The 18,304-nt window shown below is 40.0% G+C and overlaps 1 protein-coding gene across 1 annotated transcript in view; it reads left to right on the top strand.

Annotated features, from left to right (window-relative positions):
- Positions 1-1,883: 1,883 nt before the first annotated feature.
- The window catches only part of MOXD1 (monooxygenase DBH like 1), a 69,357-nt gene continuing 52,936 nt past the window's right edge, over positions 1,884-18,304 (top strand). Inside the window, exon 1 of the mRNA XM_054568930.1 lies at positions 1,884-2,147. Within this exon, the coding sequence (XP_054424905.1) occupies positions 1,884-2,147 (264 nt within the window). The remainder of the gene's footprint in view (positions 2,148-18,304) is intronic.

Genomic DNA, 18,304 nt, shown 5'->3' with positions numbered 1-18,304 from the left:
TTCTAGATGTGAATTTGGAGTTTGCATAACGAACACCAGGAAGCAGACCTAGCTATGTGTTCCAGGCTCCTCTAGACTAAGAATAAAATTAGGGTCACAAAATAGGAAGTTTGCCTTTGATCACTCTGGAGTAATTTAACCCCCCTGAAATCCTGGACAGTGTGGTGAGTGTGCTTCACATAGTGCCAAGAACCATTCTTCTTGGCCTTCATGTCCACCATTCATATTCTCTCTCTCTCTCTCTTCTCTCCATCCCTCTCTCTCTCTCTACACACACACACACACACACTCCCCTCTTCCTGGAGCCAGCAGGAGCGAAGCTCCTGGTATTCACAGACACTCAGTTTTCAGGTGGTAGCCCTTAGGTTGCTGCAATTGATGCTGCTTCTCTCATGTCCACTCAGCGGGCCCTGCAGTTGCTGATAGTTCATACTCTCAGTGCCAAAAGTTCTATTAAGGCATTGCAGACTCTTTTATTTCTTGCCTTTTCCCAAGGTTTCAACATCACTCTTCGCTGACGTTGGCCTTTTGTCATTGGTTAACATTGCGGACGCAAATGCCTGTCTCCTTGGGATGAGCTCCCTCCCTGGTAAGCAGATCCACTTGAGGCCTGCCTTCCAGACACTGACAAACATGCCTGAATCTTTGGGAGAACAGTTCTGATGCATGCTGATAACTTTGGAAAACTTATGAGAAAAGAAATAGGAAGAGAAAAAAGGAGCAAGGAAAAAAAAAGTTAAAACCTGTCTTCAAGAGAGAGAAAAAGAAGTATAGGTGGCTTGCGTGGGGCTTCTGAATCCAGACTATATAGTATATATTTATAGTATTCTTCTTACCCATATTTTTCACCTATCCTCTTATATTATATTATATTTTGTATTGTTTGTATTTTTGTAAGCCACCTTATAACCTTTTTTTGAAACATGGCAGAGTATAAGTCAGTCAATAAATAAAGAAGGTAATTTACAGTTGCCATGTTGAGTAATTAGCTTTCTGAAGGTAGGAGTGATGTGGTCAAAGGCAGGGACAAAACGCTTTTTGATAAACATGGCTATGGTCAGAACTTGAAATAGCAAGAAAGGAGGACTTCAAATTAAAATCTAACTGCCAAATGATGCTTTAATTCTGGCCTGCTCTACTGATGGAAAAGTAGTTTGGTTGGCAGATTTGTCGCCTCGAAACCAAACCAAACGCAACCCAACCACACCCGTGCGGTAGACAAGCATCAGGGTGCTGAGGCCTGAGGTCAAGAACAAGACTTCCCCAGACTTGGGGACCAGCAGGGTTAAAGGGTGAGGGAAAAGCGCTGGAGGGGAGTCGCGCCCTTCCCCCGGGGACGGTCATCGCTGAGTTCGGTGGCTCCGGGAAATCAACAGCGAGGGACAGAAAGATGTTACACGACGAGGCTGCCTCTCACTTTCCCTCCACCAAACCCAGGATTATCTCTTTCTCATACTCAACTTCTCCTCTCCCGGGCTAGGCTAAACTTGCCCTCTCATCAATTCTCATTCTTCCCGCGGGGATCCCGCGACCCCGCTGAGCCCAGCAAGTGCCCACGCCCTCCCCGCAGGATCACTCTCCCTCGTCCTTCCCCTCCTTTTTCTGCAGGACGCCCCTCGCTTTCCCTGCCACCGAATCCAGACCCCCGGGACCCAGTCAGGGGCGCGGAGAGGCAGGTGGCTCGGGCGGGAGGGCGGGACACGGCTAGAACCCTCAGGGCACCGGCCCGACCGGACGGGGAGGGAGTGCGGGTCCTGCCCCTCCCGGCGGGCGGCGGACGGAGGGCGGTGCCAGGCTCGCGCTCGCGCCGCCGCCCCTCGCGCCTTCTCCCCGCTCCGCCAGTCGGCGAGAGCCCAGGTGTCTGCGGGCCGGAGGCGCGGAGAATGTACGGCTGGTTGCTGCTCCTGCTGTGGGCGCAGCTCCCCCGGGCGGCGCCGGGGGGCTCGGGCAGCACCTTCCCGCACCGCACGCTCCTCGACTCGGAGGGCAAGTACTGGCTGAGCTGGAGCCCGCGGGGCAACCAGCTCGCCTTCCGCCTCGAGGTGCGCACCGCCGGCTACGTGGGCTTCGGCTTCTCGCCCACGGGGGGCATGGCTGCGGCCGACATCGTCGTGGGCGGGGTGGCCCAGGGGCGACCCTACCTCCAGGTAAGCGCGTCCCCTCCCGGAGCGCACTACCCCGGGTTGCGTCCCTACCCCAAGGTAGGCGCGAGTGCGGGGCCACCCGGCGCCACCGGCTGTCTCTCCGGCCGAGGCTCGACGCCTTCGCCCCGCGCAGCCCCGGGCACGCTCCCCGTGGCGGTCAGCTCCGCACCCCCGGAGCCCCCGGAGCCCCCGGAGCCAGCCGTCCGGCTCCCCGCCTCCGCCGCTCGGCTCAGAGTTTTCGCTCCCGGAAGCTGAGCACGGGTGACTCCAGGCAGTTTTCCGTCTATGAACAATTTTCTGTCCCTCGCGCCCCACTTAATAGACCCCCTCGTTCACACCTGCCGCGCATTCCCTTCATTCCTGATGGAAAAGGAGAGGGACCCCGGCTTCGGGGACCTAACGGTCCGCTCTCAGGGTTGGAGGGGCCGCAGAGTTTTACGCATTTTGCGGACTTGCTGCCTAGGGTCGGGGACTCTGCGAGTCACGGCTATTTGGGACCCCCGAGGTGGGGGGCTGGTTTCAGCTACTTTTTCAGAGAGATGAAGATAAGTCTCCAAGAATCTTTTAGGATCTTCGCTATTCTGAGAGCCGCGTTTAAGGATCTGCAAAACCTAGACCCAGGGAAAATCCCTTATTAAGTGGCAAAACTTTTCACGTACTTTAATAGCTAACAAAGCTAATTTGACAGCTGGAGGTTTGTTTTGAAAGAGTAGCGACGTTGCCTCTTCATAGGTATCTTTGACTAGGAAAAAAGAATTGCGAGATGCCCAGAATGATTAGGTAGTTAGGTGTTCGGGACATCTTGGTTCATTTGATCTTGACCAGCATTTGGACACTTTTCCACGACGGCATAACAGCGTAGTTACTTATCGAAGTTCATCTAACCGTCCTGTGCTAAAAGTCTCTTGATTCAGATGAAAATTCCTAGTTGTTTTGGTATTGTGTTAGGCTTTGATGATATTAAAATAAGTGTACCTCATAGATTTCAAAGTGCATTTCTCTGTAATTTTATTCCTGGCTTTTGGGTTTGATTTCTACAACGTTCTGATGGAGATGCCATCACATTTGAACCCTGATTCTGGCACTGAGCTGCTCACATTGGCTGGAAATAAGGAAACTGACAGCAATTAAAACTTCAAAACCATCCTCTTCTCTCTTTTTTCCCATAAATTAATCCTTCCCTCCCAAACTAAGTACTCTACAACTGCAATAAAATAAAGTTTTATGAGGATAACACTCTGTTGAAGTCACTGATGTATAAATTTTCTTCAGTTGCAGCATCTCAGACATTAAAAACCACGAATTTGACCTCATACACAGGCCTCACGAGGCCTCTCTTAACTCTCTTGTGATATGAAGTAGACAATACCTTAAATAAATACCTATTTCAACCAAATCTTTTTGTTTGGTTTTTGTTTTGTTTGTTCTAGGATGGGGAGGGTAATATGCTCCTTAACTATCCCTGCATGTTTTATTGAAGGAAACATGGGAATCTTACTAAGTTAATATCGTAAAACAGGATATACTATCACAGATAACTTGAAATTGTTTTTCTTAAAAGAGAAGCATTTCTAGGAACTCCACTCAATTTAATATCAAATGGAAGGCCAAGAGTAGACTCCTGTTTGAACGTGCCATAATGGGCCCACCACAAGCACAGACTTTGTTAAATAAAGAGGGATTTCACACTGCTGGTGGTTCTTTATAAAGATTGCACAAGAATTAATTAAGTACTCTTTAGGTTGATTTTGAACCATACAGCTTTTCTTAAAGTAATTAGTAGATACATATCACTATGAGATAAACCTTGTAATGGACACTTTTCTAATATATTTAATGAGCAAGAAATAGGGTTTTTTCCTTGATTTTTATTCCTAAAGAAAAAGCCTTATTTTCACATATAAAGATAAGCGTTTTCTTAGTTGGCTGACTTCCTTTACTATTTCATTTCCTCAAACATCCTAATCATGTTAGGACAAATATGATACAATAAAATTATGCTAATCAATTAAGCTCAAAGATAATTTATTAAAAGCCTCTAATAAAATTAAAGACACCAGAGACTAAAAATACAAAGAAATGTGTCAGATCCAGCTCATTCATCCAAATTGGATGATTCCATTTTCCAACAGTTGATGCTAAATCCTCTCCCTAGAAATTGTTTGAGAGTCTTCCTGTAAGTGGTGTGGTAAGGGTGTTTTCAGCAAGTAGATCCAAAGGTTAATAGGGTTCCTAATCATAGTATATGCAATTGCGATAGTAGACTTTGGATTTGTGTAATTTTACTTGCAGGAAGAACAAACTTTACATGAATCAGTGAAAGTAGAGCACTGGCTTCTGGGGCTGCTTTTCACGTGCAGCAGCTACTGCAGTTGGAGACGGCATCAGGCTGTACGATAACCTAAGCTGATGCCCCCGCCGCCTCCCCTTGGGACTCTTCCCCATTATTTGATTTCACCCTTTCTTAAGTTTTACAGACTCGACGTCTTGAATAGATTTTTCTTTTGTTCTTCTATTATTCTGACTTTTATTTTTCTGATTAAACCCTTCTTTTCAGTGGGATGTAACTGCTGAAATAACTGTGTAAGAACAAGTCCCAACCAACCACGTAGAAAATTGTTGGCTAAATAGAAGTTACAAACCCAAATACCTTTATAGGACAGGCAGCGAATGCGGAAGAGTGATGGGCTTGAGTGGGTCACGCAGGATGTAATGCAACAGAAAAGGAGAGAGGATGGAGGAAACCAGAGTTTTTGCAAGTGAATTACTGTTATATGGGAATGCACATCAAGTATTACCAGATTTTCTGTCTTGTTTTGTTTTGTTTGTTTTGTTCTGTTTTGGAGACAAAACAGGAATTTAATTGTGTGTGTGTGTGTGTGTGTGTGTGTGTGCAATAAAATCTTCTGATTGCTAAGTACTGGCCACAATTCAAGTTTGTTCAAACCACCATGTAGTGCACATGTACACACATGGTTTCAGTTCAGATAGACCCCATGGACACCTTTCTCAGGGACCAAGAGGAAAACAGCTAATGTTAATAAAGAATCCCACCCCCCAATTATGAGAATCCATGAAAGGCAGAGAGGTGGGTTCCATTTCTTTTCAGGTGAGGTTTATTCTGTGCCAAGAACATTCTGGTCAGTGTGAGAGGGGACTTCACCCACTATTTTGATTATCTATTGTGTAACAAACCATGCCAGAATGTACTGGCTTAATTCAAGGATAGTACTTATTTTGCTCACAAATCTGCAATTTGAGCAGGACTTAGTGGGGACAGATCTTCTCTGTTCCATTTGGCGTCAACCCCAAGCTGAGAGGTTGGAATCATCTAAAGGTTTGACTGGCAGTTGATGTTGGCTGTTGTCTGGGACCTCAGCTGGTACTGTGGTGGGAATATGGTCTCTGTAGCGTCTGGGCTTCCTCACAGCAAAGTGGCTGGGTCCCAACAGTGAACATCCAGAGAGGCCCCTGTGGAAACTGTCTAGCCATTTCCAACTTAGCCTTTGAGTCATGTAATAGGTCTTTTGCTATAGTCACAGTCCCGCTGGATTCAGGAGGGAACATAGACTATACCCCAACATCATATTGTAAGGAGGTCACACGGTAATGAAGTATATCAGTATGGCCATCTTTGAAAAAACATTCTATCATACCCATCCTTGCAGTCTTGCCACCGTCTCCTTTTGAAGTTTGAACCTGTCCAGATGCATCCACTCTCTCTTGACACTGCTGAGATTTGGAAGCGGTGTTTACTTATTCACCTTCTTTTTGTCCCCCCGCCTCATATTCACACACACACACACACGCGCGCGCACACACTTAATACTCATAAGAAGTTAGTGAACAGTTGATAATGTCTCCCTTGTCCTCCTATTCTATACTCCCACTCCTCCTCACCACTCCCCGACCCCCACAACGCCTTCTGAACTTCCACAACCCATACTGGTCAATGGTAGTCAATCACCCAATGAGTCTACCTCCAGAGGGCAGTGTGACATTTGCTTGTCAGTTGGTAGAATGAAAAACCAGATTTAATAAGTCCCTTGCAGGGCAACAGACTTACTATACCCAGAGAGGAGGCATTATGGGAATTCCCCCTGCCCATTTTGTAACCCTCTGACCCTGTCTGGAGATATTTCCGGAAATGGTACATCATCAGGTACTACCACAATGGGGAAGAAAAGAGAGAAACGTGGCTGCGAAGGGAAGCCTGTCTCAGTGCACTCTGTGAGGTAGATTGTTCTGCAGCTGCTTACCCTTGGGGAGACGGTGCTCCAGGGGTGCTGCTGAGGTCACTCTCTCCCTACACTGTCTTTCACAGAATTGCCAGGGGCGGGGGTGGAAAGCAGTTCTTCCTTTGGCATTGGCTTTTGAAAACTCCACTAGCTTTTTCTCAATGAATTAACTCAATGCTCACTTCCCTGATGGATTGTGTCCTTTCCTTGTACTTTGCCCCTTTCTGACACAGAGCAGTCCTACCCCCACCAGAGCCACTGTGAGTCTCCATTTGAGGCGAGTGACTTGGGCTGATGAATGCCCAGTTTGTGTGAGTTAGAGAAGAGGGCGGCATTGTCGGATGTGCTGTTGAATTTGCACAAAAATTGATTCACTCTTCCTCTGGGGGTGCGCATCGCTGGTGAATGAAGGCCAAAATATGTGTCATCATTTGTTACAGCCTTGCTTGTTGGCTGTCTCTAAAACTGAAGCCTTTCTGTGATGAGAAGTGAGTCTTCGGCAGCAGCGTAATTGCTGCTGGGCTGCTCTTTGAGGGGCTAAGGAAGTGCTTGGAACTGATTTGAAATCACAGAAAACAGTGAGCATTCTTTGTGGTTAATGATGTGCTTCTTTTAAGTGCACCCCAGCCAACGGCAACAAAGAAATGTTTGGAAAGCAAATTGAAAAGCTGTAAGGGAAAGATGAAGAGAGTGTGCAACCTTGACACAGCTCAGCTGGGGCTTTGTTGAGAGATATTTATAAGTCTTTGGATAATGCCCCCCAATAGCCAGATGACAAAGGGACTTCTCCAAGCTTCTTGCTTGTGTATTAGTAATACGGACACAGGGCCAGTGCAATGCTCAACACACGGTGATAGTCTTCAGCATGTGGTTCTCCCTGGCAGACCAGATGATTTCATAATGCCAGCCTGAGGAAACTGGCAGACCTAAGAGCCAAGGGAACAAGGCACCTGAATCGACCAACAGAGTTCAAGGCTTCAGGCAACCAACGGCAATTTCTGAATTCTTGAAAGGAGAGGCAAGATTCCACTTCAAAGAAAGTGAATGGTATTTTATTGATTCATCATTTGTAATAGGGCCATAGTAAAATAAAGTTGCTGGTGAAAGGAATGAATTCATTATACATCATCATGTTTCTGGAAATGTTTGATCCATAGGTTTAAAAAAACTGTGCCTAGAGATGCCTCATAGTGCTGTGTATTGTAACTTCAAAAAATAAGTAATGCAGAACTTTTACAAAGAAAAATATTTCTCTAGGAAGCTTCTTCTAAATCTGTGTCTTTTTAACTTGTAAAATTCTAGAGCAGGTTAAAAAAAAGCTACTCCTAAGGACAGCATACAGCTCAAAAGTAAAGAATTTTGCAAAATAATTACAAATAGATAATTGTTGTTAACTGTAAAATTGGGATTATATATCTGAGTGCTACACAAATAATGACTGGACCAAATTGTTTCACTATTGAGATCTTATTGATCTAATGTAAGCACAAATTTATGAGAAAATATTTAAACACTTCTTGCTTTTACAGGTTAAATGTTGATGTTTTATGTATTTACTTGCTGCTTCTTATTCCCCTTCCGTTTAAAAGGTGAGGAAACTGAGTTTTGGGTAGCTGTTAAATAAATGGCTTGTTGCCTCCCTGTGTTCCAATTTGATGCTCTTTCTTCTCTTGCAAGCAAGCTGTAGTTTACAAATATCATACTCCAATTTTCTTCCTCAATAGTGAAAGAACATGTATAATAAAATACATTTTTCACAGATCGATAAAATAAAATCATAGTATTTTTTTACTACATTTGTTTCACTATAAGTGTCATAGATATACATTTATGTGATGTGATTTTTCATTCATTGAGTTCTTAATATAACCAACCCTACATTATGGTAAGTCCTTTAAATGTGTAATTCTCACAATAGACCAGTGATGTCAGCATCTTATTTCTCCCATTTTGTTGATATATAATCCTGAGCCTCTAGGTCACACAGCTTGAGGATCAGTTGTGACTTTTACTATTTTAGTAAAGTATTCACCTATAGACAGAGAATGTTGGCATGTTCATTCATTCTTTCATTCAATCAATATTCACTGAAGGTTTATCAAACAGTTCTAGATGCTGGGAACATAGCATTGAGTGAGATGAAGTTAGTGGTATCATGGAGCTCATACTTTGGTGGGGGTAAACAAACAAATAAATTAACAAGAAAAATATCAGAGGTGATAAATGCTGTGCTAAGAATTAAAGTAGGGTGATGTGACAAGGGGCTGTGTGGCTATTTCAGATTAGGATGCTTATAATGAAAACATGAAGGAAAATAAGTATCTCAAGTTTTAAAGATTGTTTTCAAGATTAACTATAGTGTTTACAATTAAAAATATTATATACTATGAAGAAGATTATCTGGTATGGGCATCAAAGAACTCTGTAGACCTTGAATATAGGAAACTGCCTACCTGGAGGAAATATAATTAATGCTTTTTCAAATGTGTCTGAACCGCATGAGCTCTCTTTTCTATTTCTGCGGCATTGTTGCACAGATGTTTAGTAAGCTCAACGAGAGTCTTTCAACCTTTGATCTAGAGACTTGGTGATTTTATAGAAGTATCTTAATACTAGGTGGGAATGTTTTTCTCTTATACTCTGTGTTCTTTCACATTTTCAATAATCTTATAGAGCTCAAGGATTTTGAGAAGCCAAATCAACAAAACCACATGTGTCTGGGGAAGATTTCCATCTTTTAGGCAATTTTTAAACTAATACTTTTAAATCTTGCTTTCTTAGATAAAATTTAATTGCTACCTTTTTACCCCTGGCAAAGTTTATATACCGAAACCCATTCATACAAGGAAACTCACAGTAGATAAACCCATGTAGAAGCTCGGCCTCCTGGTACTTTGGATGCTTTCGGTAAAGGACAGGATGGATTCATGCTATGGCGGATTGCAGTCTAGTGTTGGGTAGGCAGAGCTAATAGAGAACTGAGAACTGGGAAAGATGCTTCCATGTCAGATGTTCCGAAATTTGCCTGCATGTTAGAATGACTTAGGTGTCTTTAAAAATCTTTAATGTCCAGAAAATCCCTTCCCTCCCTCCCTGACATCAATTAAATCATAATCTCTGCAGATGGGTGGTAGACTCAGGCGTTAATGTATTTTTAAGTTTTCCCAGTGATTTTAATGTGCAGGCAAGTTGGCCAAATACTGACCCTTTGGTAGGAATAACATGATTCCTTTGTGATCCACATAGAGAAGCTTGGAAGATTCCAGGCATAAGGCATGCAGATGCAAATCAAGGCTGTACAAAGCAACTTACAGTGACCATTTGATGTTTGAAGCAAGGGCCAGCATTTGGTATTTAACATTATTTTGCAAAAACAAAAATAAAGTGGTTTTCCCTACAATGGAAACAATTGTGAGATGAGTTTAATGAATTAGTTGATAATTCTATGTATTTTCTCAAATTTACGTGTTGAAACAAGACCAGCAATGGAAGAACTGGGCAGTGATATATTTCAAACCACGCTGAACCAGAAGTCTCTGCCCTCCTCCGAGCCCTCTGCCACACCGACGTACCTTTTGTCAGTTGGTACTAGCTGCTCTATTTCTCAGCAGCAGGAATATTCGCCCACACAGAGTCTAAAATATGGTATATATGATCCCAGGACATCAGCAGAACATTAATAACGGAAGGTCCCAGATAATTCTCAGCCTTTATTTTATCCAAGAAAAGTGTTCTGCTCTAAAATCTTTTATTAGAATTAACAGTAACAAGGTGGACTCCTTTTGTATTTTGGTAAAACTCTCAAGTGTTTCTCCAGTTTTATAAATGCGCAGCCTTTCCTTTCCCTCTGGTGTTTTCCAAGATAGTGAAACGCCCCAGAGCTATAATTGCAGAAGAGAGAAGAAGCAAAAGTAGAGGAAGAGGTAGATAATTAGTCTTTTTTTACAAGCTGATGGCTGTATCAGTGCTGCCACATCATCCCAAGGTACCAGGAACAAGTTCACGTGCTTGGCAGGTCTTCAAGAAACACCTGTTGGACACCTGTGGAGCAGTTAAAAGCAGGAAGGCATTGTGGAAATCCCAGCACTGCTTGCTGTTTATGCCTTGAGTCACCCTCAAGAGACCCCTTAACCTCTCAAAGTGAGTTTCCTTTATGAAGAAAAGAATCATATCTAATGCACGGGGTTTGTTGTTGTTATTTTAAACCCAACTCTCTGGGCCATGTTATTTATTTATTTATTTATTAAACTATAGTTGACATACGATGTTATATTAATTTCAGGCATACAACATAGGGATTCAGCATGTACACCTTGTGATGTGATCACCATAGATCTAGTAGCCATCAATCACCAAACAGAGTTATTACAATAAAATTGACGATTGTCCTCGTGCTGTTCCCATTATGCAATAAACATGTCATGGGCAGATAATTCAATGCGATGCAGGGGAGTTTTGTGAGGAATAAATAAAAGAGGCATGTAAAAGTCTTAGCACAGTATGTGACACATTAAAAGTACTCAATAAATACATGATAAAATGAATCAATCACTTAGTGGAATATCATCAAAAGATTACATGGAGACAAATGTTCCAGCTTTTAAACATGGGAAAAGATTTCTCTTAATTTTTGTATGGATGGGGGAGATTGAAAGAAATTTTTGAGAAAATTGGAGGACAAACTTTAAGCAAATGGTTTGTGAACACTTTGCAATCCTTAATAATTAGAGGTCAGCATGGTTTCAATAATCATAGATTATACTGACAAGACTGTATTTTCTTTTGAATTTGATTTGCTGGGCCAACAATTGGAGTATCAAGTAAACGGTGCATCTGAATGATAGCTGGAAATTATCAGGATTTTTCATAAAGTCTTTATAGAAGGTGTACTAGTAAAGTTGAATTAGGTATAATCATAGATGTTTAAACATGCAAATCCAAAATATGTTGATAATAAACTGGGTACATTAGACTACAGAATGAGTGAGGACTCAAAAGATAGTAATATATTAAAATAATGAAAGGAAACTAAAAGTTAAAAATTCAGTGAGAACACAAAGTTAAACATTTGGTTAAAAAAATTAGTTGTGTATGCACAAAAAGTGTTAAACTAGACTTAGAGTTCATAAGAACAAGATGTAAGTCTTAGCTCATTTTAAGCTCAAAGGATGTGCTCGCTTAACAGACAAATGGAGTATTAACCTGTAAACTCTACTGTTTATATAAAGGGTATTGATATAGCACTCTATCACACCAGAAGATACCTTCTAGGATAACATTTTCAAAGGATGTGCAGGTTAACTGGAGCAGTCTACAAGGATGGTTGAAATCTCTAGAAATTGGGTGCCTGAGTAATGGGAACAGCTGGCAACATTGTACCTGGAGAAAGAACAAGTAGAAAAGGCATGATGATTGTCTTTGAAAGAGTAGACAGTCTTCCTTGAGAAATATGGATTAGATGTTGCCTATCAGGTTCCAGAAGGATCAAAAAAGACCCAATTAATATACATTAAAGGGTATTTCTGACAAGCAGAGGTATTAAACTTAAGTGATTCATTTTTGTGAACTTGTAAGTTTGTGATCTTTGTCACTGGAGGCAGTAAATATTGTGCTCCTCTCTTAAGAAATATCTTTGAGAGAAATCCTCCTTTGGTGGGAGCTAGGATTTAGGTATCTGGCAGGTTGTCTTCTAATTTGAGAATGATGTTGAAAATAGCTGTACTCCACAGTCATGCTTTTAGGTTATTCGAGAAGTCAATAGAAGGGAAGACATTAGCAACTATGAAACTGTCTTGTTTTTTAACCTGCCCCTACTCTAGCTGGAACCACTGGGACCACTGTGTGTCTCCCCAACCACCACTCTTATTCCTTCTTCTCATCGTTCTCTATCTACACTGTAGCCACAGCAGTACACACTCGTTTATATACTTTTTTTGCATGTCAGTCAGAATATACCGCTTGCTGCTTAAAGCTCAAATGACTTTTAAGTAGGCCTAGTATTTGAATTCCTTCTGCTGACCTGCAAGGTGTTACATCTGGGGCCTTGTCTGATTCCATTCACTGCATTTGCCCATTCTGAGTACTGTAGCTCAGCCACACCGGCTTTTGTTTGCTTCACCAAATTGGATAAACCTACCCTCACTTCAGGTTCTTTCCAACAGCTGCTCTGTCTTCCTGGAGTCTACTTCCTCCACATTTTGTGTGCTTTTGTTTGCTTGTTTGTTTGTTTGTTTGTTTGTGGCTGGCTTCTAATTGTAGCTTATTTCACAGAGTCAGTATCATTGTCTCAGCAATGACTTTCTGGTCACTCAACCGAAAGGCTCTCCGCTCCCTCTCTATACTTTCTGTTTTGTTTTCCTATAAGCATGTAACATCTAAACATTTTTGGTTTTATTGTTATTTGAGTTAAAAAAATTGTCTGCACCCTCTCCCAACTAAACTATCAGTTTTATTATAGTAGGAGTATGTCTACAACTATCCTGTACCATCATGTGCCCTCAGCCTTGCAAAATGGGTTGAGGAATAGTAGTCACTCAATGCAATGTGTCGGAAGACAGAAGAGGAAGGATGGGGGTGGAAGAAAGAAAGGCGCTTTCTTCTCAAAATTTATTCCTTGCATACACTCATCATGGAGAGTTAAGAGAAGTCATTTAAAATTTAGAATGAACGTAAAATAACATTTCAATGGTAAGATTCGAAGTTACTTTTTTTCACTGAAGTTTATTGTTAAAGAATCAGAATTGTAATTTTTCCCTGTATCTCTGATAATTCTATATCTTCAGCAAAGTATTAAATTATAATAACGTTAAGATGAGAATATTAATTTTATTATTATTATTAACACATTTTGTAACGCTCAGGAGTTTTCTCGTTTTTCACACGCCATCTGCTATGGACTTTAGATGTCAACACACTGTCTTGTCCACATTGAATGAAGCGATCTCATTGGTGGAAACTGTGCAGGTCAATCTACAAAAAACTGTATAATTGCACGAACCCATAAAGCATTGCAGTTACATTGTATTTTGGTTATTCGACCTTGGTGTATGTCTCAAGAGATTTCTCTGTGATACACAATGTGTTAAGGATGTGTATTTTCAGAAGGTGGAACTTACAGAACAGATTGCTCAGGTGGGCCCCTCAATGGAATGCAAGCTAGCAGGGTTCATCCTTTGGTATCTGATAGCTATTTAACAGATCCCTTATTAGACCTAGAGTTTCAATTTTATCTGAAGTGGTTTCCAGAAAGCAGGCCCCTTCTATTTTGACAATTTGTTCAAATTTCTAAAATTTGTGAAGAAATAACTTATTAAAATCAGCTTGTATTGAAATTCTGAAGATTATGTTTATATAGTTTGTTTATACAATTTTATGATTTTTTTTAGGATCAAAGATTCCCTTTAACACAAAAATATTTATTATTTTACTATCAATATTATTTAACCACCATAACAGTTATTATAGAAATTGCTATCACAAACAAATGTTTGAAGGAACAAGGCTTTTGAGATGTGGAAAGAGAAGAAAAACTACAAGCACCTGTTGAAGAAAATGATGACAGATGGCAACATTTTTCTCAAGGTTTTTTTCTGCAGCTGTGCTTACATTCAGTTCTCCAGGCTGAACCGGAGTTTATTCATATCTTTTATTACACCCATGGAGTTTTCACTCTATCCTGTTTAACATAGCCCCAGTCTAAGCTCTCTTCTGCTACAGAGATTTTATTCAAGAGAGAAACAAAACTGACAATGAGGGAGAACCAATTTAACATCTGTGTAATCATGTTTCTTTAACAAGAGGTCATAGCTGTCTTGTAGAATCTAGACGCTTGGTTTTTGGGGTATGTTATCTAAGTTTGTGTGTGGTGGCCAGTACTAGCACTTTCATGCTTAATGAGAAGTGCCAACTTTTGCTAATGCTGACTTCACTGTTGCCACACAGCATTTTGAAACGTTAATGATATATTTCATAATTTTTTCAAAGCCTAGAACGTTCAAAAGAAAAAAATATCCTGTGAGAACATGTTTCAGGAGTAGTATCTTTTATGAGACAATTGTAGAATACTGGTAACTTTGTTGCTAGAGTCTAATTATTAGCTCAGATTTTCAAGGGTAATAGGTAACATTTTACCTTTAAAAAGTATAAACAAGTTAAATACATAATTAAGATGAAAACTCAGTAAAAAGAATCTCAAAGACAATTCATATTGAAGCTGATCTTAATGCAGATATTTGTATTAGAATGATTGAAATTCACATAAAGCCATTGATCTAGGGTAACCTTACTTCACGTTTCACTTTACAGAACCTTAAAACTGAGTAAATACAAAGAAGAATGGCTTCTGGGTGTCAGTTTTTATATTTACATAATTAAAACATCTACATATTTTTATTCTTAAACGCTTACAATATCTCCACAGAGTCATGACTCCAAATCTTCCTCAATGCCCTTGCCTTCACAGAGTCCATTTTTAATGATACTTAATTGGAGCCTACTTTTATTTATCAGTATTTTGCTATATTTATAAAATACACAATATATTTGATACATATACAATTAGATTTCTATAATGGCTGGCTGTGCCATGACGAGGAGCCTGCCCTGTGGTCAAATTCCTATTTTTATTTTAAAAGTCCTGAAGTCTCAAGCACTACAGGAAGTTAGCTGAGGGAGGGCCTTCACCAGTGATTTCCAGTGGAGCTGTGTTGGGGCCCATTTGTTCGCTGGGACTGGGAGTGGGGGTGAGCATGAGGGATGCCATTCGGTTCTTGTTCTAAAGGTGAAAATCAGTAAAAATGATCTGGGAAATTTTCTTCAATATCTCATAAGTACTACAGTATGGTGTTGTGAATATAAATTTCTAGGTGATGTTACCAGTATTCAAACTCTTAGTTGGCGGATGTTTTACTGTCAATTTCATTCTCCAGTTCCCTGGCCCACTCGGTATGATAGTTAGAAAATAACTATTCAATTTAATTATCCACTTAAATAACATTTATCTCTTTGTCACACTGTCAGGAACCTTTTAAGCTCACTGAACATACTTCTTTTTAGACTCGGCTAATCTGCATGAAGGATTTTTAAGACTGACAGGTCTTTAAGAGACTCTTCTTTTTCTCCTTTTATTTCCTTCTTATCCTCCCTCCCTCCCTCCTTCCCTCCCTTCTTTGCTTCCTCCAGGAAAGAATAGTTGAATGCTAGGAAATTTTTTCAGAGGGTGGGGGGCTTTTTCTCTCCTTTTGCCTCAATTGTTCTCTTAAGGTTTGCCAATAAGCCATTTTTATTGTATAATTCTGATAGCATTAAGACAGTATTTGATTATAGACCATGTATGTTATTAATACAGGGTGAAGGAAGAAAAAAGGTACTACTGGGGAATGTTTTGCTCCCACCAAGTTAAATGATACTATACCACAAAGATGTGAATATTGGAAGACGGTTCTTGGGTTCTTATTTTTGATTTTCATTTAGATTTAACAAAAGGAAAGGCAAGATGCTCCTTTTAAAGTTATACATATTTAATGAGCCTCTGATCTGTGCAGGTCATTCTGTTAGGCACTGACGATATAAATTAACATTAAAAAACATTCTAAAACATGGTTTTTCCTCTCAGATCTGTTTTGTTTTTTTTTTCTTTAAAATAGGTAGGGAGTGCTCTCCTAGTATAAAAGGATTTCAAAGAGCATTTGTACGCATAAACTTTTTTTTCCCTTAAATGCTGATGTCAGTTTCATAAGATTCATGTCCATTTAGGGGCTAAAAGGTTGTAACAACATCCCCAGAGTTCAGTGCCAGATGTGTTTGCATGGCAGATCATGCAGACCCAAATTCATCCTAGCATCTGGTTAAACACATTCCACATCAGATCTTAACCATATGTAAATATAATTGAGAGCAAGTGAGAAAATAATCTGTCTCTCTTTTTGTTCTATTTACAGTGTAAACAACAATTCTAAAGTTACAAATTTATAACTAGATTAACAATATTAGGTATTTATTACGAGGCCTTTGCCACATGGTTGAGAAGATAATGCTGTGTCTAGAATATATAGCATGCTACATGGACATGCAGGTACAGGAGTAAGGATTCATGGAGGGAATGATCACTTTCAGTTGGGATGATCAAAGACAACTATATAGAGGAGATAGACCCATGAGTCAGGAAGAGAAGGAAGTGTTTCAATGGGTAGAATTAGTTCAGAGAATATCTCGGTGGGGTGATGAGAACAGGAGATAGAGAGGAATAATATGAACAAAAGCAATATGAACAAGAGCTAGAAAAAGCACAGTATTTAGAGAGGATAATAAATAGATAATAAAGATCCTATGGTACGATTAATTGATAGACATCCTGGAAAATGAGGTTAGGCTAAATTTTAGGTAAACTTGAATCTAAATTATAGGACTTTGTGCTATAAACTCTTGAGTTAAATGTATTGATGCACTGAGAGTGATTTTGAAGAAAGAGCTTGACAGAAATATGTAGGAAGTAGAGTCTGAACTGAGATAGAAGAAGTTGTAATGGAGAAGTAAAAGGTGGGTTATTTTTAAAAGGTAGCAGCAGAGACTATCTGTGGAGTTGTGAATAATAGAGGAAGCAATTACAGAAAATTGTAGTTTTGAATTTGGATGGCTGGGAGAATGGCAGTATAAGTAAAGAAAATCAGGAGAACTAGTCTTACAGATTAAAGGTAAATTTAATTTTTAATATATTGCATTTGAGATGACAATAAGACTTTCAAGTGAAAGTATCCAATAGACTTTTGAATATGCGATACTGAATAACGGTGATGGTTGGAAACTCTTGGAGTAGGTGAGTGCCCAAAGGGAGAAGCATGAAGACAGAGGAGTATACTGTCGAGAGAGAACTTTGATGTCCACATTAGGGTAAGGGAATGACAGAGGCCGACTATCAGAAGTGGCAATCGACAGTGGAGGCTTCTTAAGGTGAGGAGTGTAGGCATCTTGCCTTGATCCAAGGACTGACTTGTTCCCAAATTCAGAGGGGAAGAATTCAGTCATTCATGGTTCAGTACGATGTTAGCTGTAAGGTTTTTCTAGATGCCCTTTATTAAGTTTAAGGCACTACTCTTCTATTGCTAGTTTACTGAGAGATTTTTACCATGAATGAATGTTTCCAGTGGTTTTCCTACATTTATCAAAATGCTAGTATGATTTCTCTTTTTTAGGCTTTTGATACAATGGATTACATTGATTAATTTTCTAATGTTGAACCAACTCTACATGGTCATGATATGTTATCTTTTTTAATGTTACTGGGTTTTATTTGCTAATATATATTTTTAAGAAAATTTGCATGTAAGCCCATGAGAGATAGTAATCTGTAAATTTTCTTGTAATGTCTTTGATTTCATATCAGGGTAATGTTAACATCAATAAATGAAAAAATGAAAAAATGAGTTGGGAAGTGTCCTTTCCTTATTTATTTCAGAGAAGAGTTTGTGAAGGTTTGATATTATCACTTCCTTTAAATACTTGGTAAAATCCCAAGTGAAAGCACTTTGGCTTAGAATTTTCTTTGTAGGAAGGTTTTTATCCATGAGTAGATCATAGGGCTATTTATGGTATCTGTTTTTCTGAATAAGTTGCTGGTTTGTATCCTTCCAGAAGTTTGAGTGTTCCTCATCTAAATTACCCAAGTTTTATGCATCAAGGTATGCATAATATTAGCCTTTTGATGTCTGTAGGATCTATTATAATATTTGTCTTTCATTTCACTTACATCTATTGCTTTCTACTTGTCCCATCTGCTCTTTGTTTTAATTTTCTCTTTTTAGGTTTTCTTTTTAGATTGAGTTATTCTTTATGATTTCATAAAGTAGATATTTAGGATTGAGAGAAGGCAAGATGTGAGCTCTCATGTTATAGCTGAAATTCTCTCAATAAAGTGAGATGTATGGT

This window comes from Pteronotus mesoamericanus, unplaced genomic scaffold (genome assembly GCF_021234165.1).
Source record: "Pteronotus mesoamericanus isolate MK-2021 breed Mesoamerican mustached bat unplaced genomic scaffold, CSHL_Meso_final contig_20, whole genome shotgun sequence".
Lineage (NCBI taxonomy): Eukaryota > Metazoa > Chordata > Mammalia > Chiroptera > Mormoopidae > Pteronotus > Pteronotus mesoamericanus.
Note: the sequence above shows the minus strand (reverse complement) of the source record. Positions and strands in the feature narration are given on the sequence as shown.